Source organism: Monomorium pharaonis, unplaced genomic scaffold, assembly GCF_013373865.1.
Source record: "Monomorium pharaonis isolate MP-MQ-018 unplaced genomic scaffold, ASM1337386v2 scaffold_169, whole genome shotgun sequence".
NCBI classification, from domain to species: domain Eukaryota; kingdom Metazoa; phylum Arthropoda; class Insecta; order Hymenoptera; family Formicidae; genus Monomorium; species Monomorium pharaonis.
In genome coordinates, this window is record NW_023415438.1 from 1 (window position 1) to 11000 (window position 11000).

General features: G+C 27.1%; 1 protein-coding gene across 2 annotated transcripts; it reads left to right on the plus strand.

Annotated features, from left to right (window-relative positions):
* Window positions 1-7030: 7030 nt before the first annotated feature.
* On the plus strand, window positions 7031-10943 carry LOC118648093. 2 transcript variants are annotated; one of them, XM_036294322.1, is made up of 2 exons: window positions 7031-9156; window positions 9362-10943. In XM_036294322.1, exon 2 carries the CDS (start codon window positions 10207-10209, stop codon window positions 10837-10839), a length of 633 nt encoding a protein of 210 aa, XP_036150215.1. In that variant the 5' UTR covers window positions 7031-9156; window positions 9362-10206; the 3' UTR covers window positions 10840-10943. The 2 variants fall into 2 exon arrangements, with proteins under 2 accessions (XP_036150215.1, XP_036150216.1); XM_036294323.1 differs by having other exon boundaries at window positions 9362-10674.
* The last annotated feature ends 57 nt before the right edge of the window (window positions 10944-11000 follow it).

Sequence of the window (11000 nt, forward strand, 5' to 3'; positions counted from 1 at the left end):
CAGTATTTTTACACAAATCCTCATGAGTATTTTATATATTTCCGAGTAGTCGATGGATCGTATCCCGTCGTTTTGCATTTTCCATGGGACCGTAATTTTCCACTCCTCCGTTCTTTCCTCATTGTCAGTTGATCGTTTCATCTTTCAAAACAATTAAATTAAAATTTGTTAACAATAATTTTAATTTTAAAAGAAAATACCTTTTCTGGTTCTTTGATAAAGGGACCTGGCGTTCTTTCTCTCGCACTCGCGTTATTTTTCTTCTATTAGAAATAATGTTTACAAAATTGTATGTATGCAAAACTTACTCTTTCTTTTCATACTTTGTTTATTAGTTAGAAACTATTAGACACATATAAATCGGATCCATTTTACACCATAAATTGGAAAGGTCGACAAGATTATTGGCGCAACATGTGATTTTGCGTCATTTAATATCAAAGTAGAGTTTCATGTAATACCTTATTTATTGTACCGTTCAAAATTATCTAATAAATATTGCAAAAATAACTAGACACATCTACTTTATATCAATCAGAAAAGTTGACAATATTATCGGCGCAACATGTGATTTTGCGTCATTTAATGCCAAAATAGAATTTTATGTAATATCTCATTTATTTATTGAAAAATGAGATAAGATTAATGTTTTATAAGTAATAAATTAAACTACTTGAAATTACAAAAAAATAAAATATGTAATCGCGTCTTTCTATTTACATAAATATGCTCAAGAAAATATTATTTTCAGTTTTATTTATGGCGGCAATCAATTATTTTAGTGAAGAGTTTGTGATTTATATAATATCCTGCTTCACATAATTCTCTCTCTCTCTCTCTTCAAAATGACGCCGTTAAATGTCGCAAACATAATAAACATGTTAGCGACATAGCGACTACGTTTCAAATTGCAAGTATAACACAGACACCTATAATATGAGTGAGGCCCGATTGCGCACATAAGCGATTGGACACAGTAGTATTTCCCGATTGGATACAGTCCCGTTTGGACATAGACCCGAATGGACACAGTCCCGATTGGACACAGACTCGATTGGACACAGACCCGATTGGACACGGACCCGATTGCACACGGACTCAATTGGACATAGACCCGATTGGACACGGACTCGTTTGCACACGGACCCGATCGCACACGATACGATTCCGCATTGCAAATAGTACATGGGTTAGCGACTTAGACGAGGTGGGTGCGGAAGGGGGAACCCGCTTGCACCTCCCCGTGTGTGTGTGGGGGGGAGGGACGTGTGCGTGCATGCGTGCGCGTGTATGTGTGTGCACAAAGCATTATCTGCGCCACATGGATTTGCGACTATAAAATCCTCTTATAAAATAGCCATGTAACCCTAAAGTTGCCTGCTAATCGCGATTGCATTGTTGCCGCTTTATTCCGATCGCGATTGGCTGTCTCGCGCTTGACTCGCTTCGTGTGCGAGAGTCGTGGTTTGACAGTTTAGTCGAGAGTAGCTGTCATTGAATTTTGACAGCTATCATGTGAATATGCATATTGATGTGCACGTAACAAATCGGTTATGTGCATATTATTGCACATTTTTTTTAAAAGAGATTAGTAAGAGAGAGAGAGGGAAGAAATAAAAAAACTTTCAGGTAATAATAAAAAAAGAAATAACATCAAATATAATTTATAATTAAAATAAAAATTTAATTTAAAATATTACATTCTAACAGTCAGCGTCTTCTCTACATATTTGACAGAGCATGAATTTTTTTTGGAAAGAAAGAAGGAAAGAAAAGAGGTGAGAGAGAGATGAGGAGAAAGAAGAAATAAGAAGAAAAACATCAGGTAATATAGTAAAATAAAGAATAACATTAAAATTTAATATAACTTATAATTACATCAGGTAATAGTAAAATAAAGAATAACATTAAAATTTAATATAACTTATTATTTAAAATATATTTTAACAGTTCGCGTGTTTTACGTATCTGACAGAACATACATTTTATTAGAAATAGAAAAGGAAAGGAAACATATTACAGACAAAGAAAGAGAGAGAGAGAGAAAGAGTAAGGGAGAATTAAATAACTTAGAAAATGAAACAGCGATTTTGTGAAGAAACAGCGATATTGAAAAGAAGAAACAGAAAGAGTTAAAAAAAAAAAAAAAAAAAAGAACAAAGAAATAAGAGAAAAATCAGGTAATAATGAAATAGAAAGTAATATTAAAATGTAATATAATTAATAATTTAAGTAATAATTTAATTTGAAATAATATATTTTAACCGTTTGCGTATTTTATGTATTAGAGAGAGGAAAAAAGTGAGAGAAAGAGAGAGAGAGAAATGGAGAGAGGAAAGAAATAAGAAGGTAAAATATCGGGTAAAATTATTAATTGTTTGTTATAAAAAAAGGGAAATAGAATAAGGAATATTATTAATTTGATATTTTGCGTACTTTTCGTATTTTACAGTTTTCAGAAAGAGAGCAAGAAAGAGATGAGAGAGAGAGAGAGAGAGAGAGAAAAGGAGAAAGAGAAAAAGAGACAGGCAAAAGGAAGAAATGAGAAAGAAAATATCAGGTGATAATAAAATAAGGAATAACGTTAAAATATAGATAATTTATAATAGGCAATTTTTGGCGATTGTTTGGTACATGTACCAAGGTTGATATTGGTAGGGGTGGAGCTTATCTTGATACGATGTACCACTACCATATACCACTATGAACGCTAAAACGGACTTGTTCTTTTTTCTTTTTTCATACCGCAGATTTGGAAAAAACTATTTTACTTCGTTGCAAGGTATAGCTGGTATCAACCAGAAATGTATCAAAATGGTTAGCCACGCCTTAACCAAAAAGTACCAAACACGCGAAAACGCTCTGGTACATATTGGTACACTTTGATACATGTATCAAACGATCGCCAAAAATCGCCTAATATAAATAAAAATTTAATTTAAAATAATACATTTAACAGTTCGTGTACTTTACGTATCTAACAGAGCATAAATTTTATCAGAAAAGGAAAGAGATTAAAAAGAATGAAGGGAGAAAGAGAGAGAGAGAAAGTAAGGGAGAAAGAATTTAAAAAGAGAAGCAGCAATATTCGTAGAAAGAAGGAACAGAAAGAGAGTGAAAAAAAAGGAAGACAAAGAGAAAAAAGAGTGTAAGAAAGGAGAAACATCAAGTAATAGTAAAATAAAAAATAACATTAAAATATAATATAATTAATAATTTAAATAAAAATTTAATTTAAAATAATATATTTTAACAGTTTGCATATGACAGAGCATGAATTTTTTCAGAAAAAGGGATGGAAAGGAAAGAGATTAGAGAGAAAAAGAAAATGGGAGTGAAAAGGAAAAAATAAAAAGGTAAAATATCAGGTTAAATTGTTAATCGTTTGAATATTATTTATTTTATGTAGTTGGCAGCCCGCAATTATATATGTTATTGGCTTTTTTTTTAATTATTTTTTTGGCTTATTATTTTTTTGCGCGCGCGTGCGTGTGTAAAATTATGTAAATTTATAAATCATTACATAGTATTATATAAAATATTTTATTAAAAATTATTATTTACTTAATTTTTTTAACTTTTTTTATAAATACATACATATGTGTGTGTGTGTTTATAAAAAATTAAGTTTAAAAAAATTAAGTAAATAATAATTTTTAATAAAATATGCTTTTATATGATATTATGTAATTATTTATAAAATTACACTTACACGTTTTTTATTCAAAATTGCAGAAGATAAAGGATAGATTAAAGAAAGGGAAAAAGATAAAGAAAGATAAAGATAAAGGTATTTACATTTAAAAAATGGAGGGAGAAAAAAGGAAGAAAGACGAGGTATATAATAATTATTTAAAAAGCTGTTGCGTTATTTTTTTTTATAAAATAGCATGTTATCTGATATTTCCCCTCATTACTTTTTTTCTTACAATCTTTTCTTCCCTTTCTCATTCTCTTTTGCACTCTATATTTGTTCCCTCTATCTACAGAAGTCATTGTTTCACCTAATTATATTTTAATATAATTTGCCTATTTTGCCTATATATTTTACACACCCCATCTATCTATTTATCTATTTACCCATATCTTTCATTTACTTTTATAAAAATTAAAAAATTAAAATTTTATGTTAAAAAAGATTTAAAAGTTTAAAGATAAATTTAAAAGAAATATATTTATAAACATAATTATACAGACATGATGTGCAATGAGCAAAATTGCGCGCATAGAAAGTGTCCGCATTTGGTTTTTAAAGGGTTAAAATAATATAATATATTAAATATATTATATAATTCTTTTTCAATATAAAATTATTATTTTATTTTATCAATATGTTTTTATCATAATTTGTTTTTTAATAAAGTTTAATAATATAGCAAATAATTAATAATATAGGGGAGAAGGTGGTAATATGGCCATCCATTTATATTTTATTTAATAACTTTGTTAATAATTAATATTTTGAGTTGAAATTTTATGATTATATTTATCAAAATATTGCTCATTAGATTTTCAATTCAAAATTATAAAATATTTATCATATTATATATTATTTATAAAAATGTAACGATACTGCAAAATAGGCCGAAAAGAAATGGGAGGATAAATATGGCTACCACAAAAATAAATGTAAAAAAATTGGTTTTGTTTAAAAATGCCACAGTATTTTGTTAGAAACATATATTTATATAAAATAAGATGTTATATCGAAACAGATGATTTTTATTCACATTTAATGGAAATTAAATAAAAATAATTTTAAATCTAAAGGACCCTATTATATAAAAAATTTGAAAAAATGAACAGCCTTAAATTAAACCTTTAATCGATTTATCGAGAAATTTTGTCGAAATGGAGATCTCGAAAGTGACTATTACTAGCACACTTAGATGGCCATATTGACAACATCCTATATCATCGTTCAATTTTGTATAACTCGAAATATATACAGCCGAATAAAGAGTTAAATAATAAAAAAGTTCCCAAGTGTACATACATTTGGATGATAATGCGGTTAAGTTTAAAAAGAATGAGAAAGTATGTGTAATTAAATGTTAAAATGTACCTTAAAAAATTTTCGAAATCTTTAAAAGTAAAAATGCTTTATAATAAATGTTGACTGTTGTGCTTTGTCATATTAGCATCTTTATATAACAGTAGGCTACTAAACAAATATCATGAATAATTATTAAAATTCGTCAGCTAATAATGGAGTTAATATGGGTAGCCATATTATGTCCACGTTGGCTATATTACCATTTTCTCCTCTACTATATTAAATGTGTATCTAATACATTATATATATTGTAAAAATCTTTTCCAATATAAAATTATAATTATTTTATTTTATTAATGTAATTTATGTTTTTTAAGTTTAGAAATATAGTAAATATTATTTCAATATAAAATATAAAATTATAATTATTATTTTATTTTATAAATTTGTTTTTTATTAAAAATTTAATAATATAGTATAATATATATTTAAGGTGGTTCTCCAAAAAAATCATTTTCTTAGAAATTTTTTGAAAATTAAACTATATCTTAATGAGACTATGATGCATGCAAAAAAACTGAAAAAATTATGAAAAAACCTATGAAATATTTTGTAAAATATTTATTTTATTTTAATAATATTATGCATAAGAAAATAAGAAAAAGAATCAATTGATACAAAAAACCACAAAACTGTTTTTACAAAAAACATGATATTAATAATTATATTTTTTATATAAATATGATTTTTTTAAAATAACTATGTATATTTTTGACATTATTACCTGGTTTTATATTTGTTTTCCTTCTTTTTCTCCCTTTCTCTTTCTCTCTCTCTCTCTCTTTATCTATACATTTTTTAAAAAGCACGACATTGTTTACTGTATAATACAGAACATTTTATATAAATTATGAAATATTTTGTGAAATATTCATTTTTTATTATTTTATTTTAATAATATGCACAAAATAAGAAAAAGAATTTAAAAACCATGACATTTTGTGCATATAAATATTTGTTAGAATAGCATGCTTTTTTATAAAAAACAGTTATGTGGTCTTTTTATGCCAATAGATTGTTCTTATATTATTTTATACATAATATTATTACAATAAAATGATAAAAAATGAATATTTTACGAAATATTTTATAGTTTAGTTTTTTGCATAACAAGAAATATTTTATAAAAATTATAAAATATTTCGTAAATTATTCATTTTTTCTCGTTTTATTGTAATAATATTATGCATAAAATAATAAGAAGAATTTATTGGCATAAAAAGACAACATAACTGTTTTTTACAAAAAAGCATAATATTTCAACAAATATTTATATGCACAAAATAATTTTTTGTGAAAACAGCTATATGGTTTTCTTATATTAATTAATTTTTTTTTATTTTGTGCATAATATAAATTATAAAAATAAAATGATAAAAAATGAATATTTTAGAAAATATTTTATAATTTGTATGTTGCAAAATGTTTTTTATTATACAGAAAACTAAGCTATGAAATATTTTGTAAAATATTTACTTTTTGATTATTTTATCTCAATATTTTTATGCACAAAATAATGAAGGAAATTATTTATTATATAAAGAAAAGAAAATTAAAAGATAGTAAAGAAAATTTTAAAAAATAAAGAAAGTAGTTTTATGTTAATAATATTATGCACAAAATAATAAAAAGAATCTATTGGTATAAAAAGATTACATAACTGTTTTTTTACTAAAAAAACATGATATTGTGTACTAAATACCTATATGCACAAAAAGATGAGAAAAATTATTTTTTATAAAGAAAATAAAATCTAAAAGAACAGTAAAATAAAGGTGAACATAAAAGTCTATTATAGTTTTTGGACATCTCCAATAATAAGCGAGATATGAATTTTTTAATTTGTACGAATGAGAGCGCACCGAAAGAAGTGCAGGAGCTCGATTCTTGAATTCATTCGCAAAAGAAACGTATTTGCAAATTCTGATCTTATAGAAAAGTTAGAAATTTATTGGCTGTTGTATGGCTTTTAACCAATAAACTTGCAACTTTTCTGTTTGAAAGGGTATTTGCGCATACGTTTCTCTTGCGAATAAATTCAAGAATCGAGCCTCTGAGCCACTTCAGCTATAGCACGGCTCATTGTGTCAAGCATTGGCTGCCGGTTTGAGCGGCTTAGCGCTGCTTTCGGTGCGCTCTTATTTGTTCAATTTAAAAAATTATTATTTTGGCTATTATTGGAGATATCCAAAAACTATAGTAGATTTTTATGTTCACCTTAATCTCGTCTATCTTTCTATTAAGTATTGCATACATTATACGAGACACCGTGTATATAGGGCGTTTTCTGTAAATGGAGATCTCTCTCTGCCCAGAATATACTTCAATATTAAAAAAGCAGCAAGTGCGCAAATTATAGCTAAAAACGTCTATTTTTAAATGCCGTTTGGTATTTTTTGAAAAATTTAGTACAAGATACCAATATGGTGTCAAATTGAGACTATTTTCCCTCATTTATGAACAGAATATTTGAACAAAATATCAAGACACAATATATAGACTTTAAAATGCGTTTTCAGAGTAGCTGAAAATTTCTAGATACTCATTTTAGTTAAAATATTATTTTTTGATACTTCGATCGAATATTCTGCGTGTAACTCACTGATTTTAGTTATAATTTGTTCGAAACTGATGAACAATTATTGCAAACGTATAATATTACAAATTTAAAAATCAGAAATTTTCGAGCTAACTACAAAGGGTTTCAAAATATAGATTATAATATAGCTGAACAATCTAATAGTAATGTGTCTACAACTGGTAATCAACAATCATTTGTATTAAAAAAATACACAAAAAGAAAATGTAACAAACAATATGGCTGGACTATCTAATAATAATTTGTCCGGAACTGATGAACAATTATTGCAAACATATAATATTACAAATTTAAAAATTAGAAATTTTCGAGCTAACTACAAAGGGTTTTAAAATACAGATTATCATAATTTAAGTCAACATTATGTAGAAAAAATGGAAGTCGAGTGTCAATATTGTAGAGGGAAACATTTTCATGCTGAAAAAGTTCACAATAAAGATAACTCATTCAAAGATAGTTGTAATCATGGAAAAGTTATATTGGAACCTTTACCAACATTTTTTAATGAACTACAACAATTATTTTTGGGAAATCATAAAAAATCTAATGAGTTTTTTTAAAAACCTAAGAAGTTACAATGGTGCATTTTCTTTTGCATCTCTTAATGCTAATTTGGTTAATTTTAATGCATAAAAACGAGGACCTTATTGTTTCAAAATTCAAGGTTAAATTTATTACCAAATTAATACTGCATTATATCCTGCTATAAATGAGCAATCAAGTTATGGACAGCTTTTTATTCTTGACGCTAACGAAGCTACAGAATGCCGTTTAAATGTAAATACAAATCTTCATGAAGAGTTATTGCGTACATTAGATGACATTATTCGTAATAATAATATATTTGCTCAATCATATCAAATGATGCACGAAGAAATACTTAATCAAAAAAGTTTAGGTTTAAATATACCTAATTTAAAAATAGGATTTTTAAATAAAAAAACAGGCATTGATCGTGGAAGATATAATGTTCAAAAAATTAATAAAGTTGCTGCAATATTTTCAACTACTGCAGATGGAAATATTCCTGATTGTTATGTTACAATTAGAAACAAATGTGATAAAACTTTAAAATACGTTAGTATGGATCCAAACGTTGAACCTTGGATTTATCCAATGTATTATCCATATGGTACACAAGGTTGGCATGATAATATTAAACAAATCGGATGGAAAACGTGTAACTAGATCCATGTATGTTCAATACCGAATGGCTGTATGTAATAATGTCAATGTTTTTTTAATAGGTAAACGGCTATTTCAACAATGGCTTGTTGATAGCTATGTAAAAATAGAAAAAGATAGAATTAATTGGTGTAAAGTAAATCAAAAACATTTGAGAGTGGAAAAGCACCAAGGACTGATTGACTATTTAGAAAAAAAGTGGCTGATACTAATGTTTATATTGGACGTGTAATAATACTTCCTTCTACATTTATTGGTTCATCTAGAAATATGATGCAAAATTATCAAGATGCGATGACTATTGTTCGCAAATATGGTAAACCAGATATTTTTATTACAATGACTTGTAATCCAAATTGGCTTGAAATTAAAGAAAATTTGCTTCCAAATCAACAACTTAATGATAGACCTGATATTTGCGCTAGAATTTTTGATATAAAAAAAATAATTTGATAGATTTGATTGTTCAACAGAAATTTTTTGGTGAAGTAAAAGCATTTGTTTATGTAATCGAATTTCAGAAACGCAGTTTGCCGCACATACATATGTTAATAACTATGAAACAAAATTGCAAAATTACTAATTTGGAAACTGTTGATAAATATATTTCTGCTGAAATTCCCGATCCTGCTATTGATAAAAATTTACATGAAATTGTCATGAAGAATATGATTCATGGACCATATGGTGATTGGTGTATGATAAATGGAAAATGTTCAAAACATTTTCCAAAATCCTTTCACGAAGAAACAACTATGGATGAAAATGGTTATCCACAATATCGTCGAAGAGACACTGGCATTTTGTATGAGAAACCCGAAGAATTTGTAGTAGATAATCGGTTTGTTCCTTATTGTCCCATATTATCACAAATTTTTAATTGTCATATTAATGTTGAAGTTGTTTCAAGTATTAAGTCAATAAAGTATTTATACAAATATATTTACAAAGGTCACGATGCAGCATCTGTAGTTATAGAACAAGATGTGAATAATGTAGAAATTGTTCATGACGAAATCAAAGATTTTATTGAAGCACGCTATGTAGGACCAGTTGAAGCTTACTGGCGTTTGTAGGTAAAACATTACAAGAGAAGAGTCATGCTATTATTCGTCTATCTGTACATTTGCCAAATGAACAGAATGTTATTATATCTAATAATTCAAATAAACAAGATTTACAATCTGCTTTAGATCGTATAACAATGTTAATGGATTATTTTAAATAAAATAAACGAAATGTTGATGCACGTCAGTATGTATATACAGATATACCTTTATATTTTGTATTTAAAAAGGTAACATTTAACGGAAAACAAATTTATCGTTGGAAAAAACGTCAATGTCATTTTAACTATATTGGACGCATGTACTCAGTTAGCCCAATTGAAATCGAATTATTTCATTTACGTATTCTTTTATTGAATGTTAAAGGAACAACATGCTATAATGACTTAAAAACAGTCAATGGTGAATTACATCAAACGTTTACTTCTTCATGTTTAGCTTTAGGCTTAATTGAAGATAATGAAGAATGGAAATGTGCAATAAACGAAGCTTCTATTTGGATGATGCCAAGACAACTTAGGTTACTTTTTGTTCGAATATTAATACATTGCCAACCAGGGCATTCAAAAGAATTGTGGGATGAATTTCAAGTTGCAATGTCAGAAGATTACATACGACAATTTGGACGAGTCACTGGGATAAGAAAAGCTTATATTCAAATTGGTCAATTACTTTGCAAAGAAGATTGGGAACTTTCACAATTTCCAGAAATGGAACAAATAACGATTGAATATGAAAAAGAACATGCCAAACAATTGAAAAAAGAAGTCTTACTTGGTGAACAACAATACAGTCAGTTAAATCATGACCAAAAAATAATTGTTGATTATGTTTTAACTCTTTTAGAAAAAACTGATGGTCAACAATTAAAATGTTTATACATTGACGGTTTATACATTGACGGTTTATACATTACCTGGAGATTCAGGTAAAATTTTTGTTTATACAACATTATATTATATTACTATTTACTCAAGTCTCAAAACAAAGTTGTTAGTACAATGGCTTTCACTGGTTTCGCTGCAACGTTACTACCGAATGGAAAAACAACACATAAAACTTTAGGTTTGCCCATGCCTCTTTTTGCTGACTC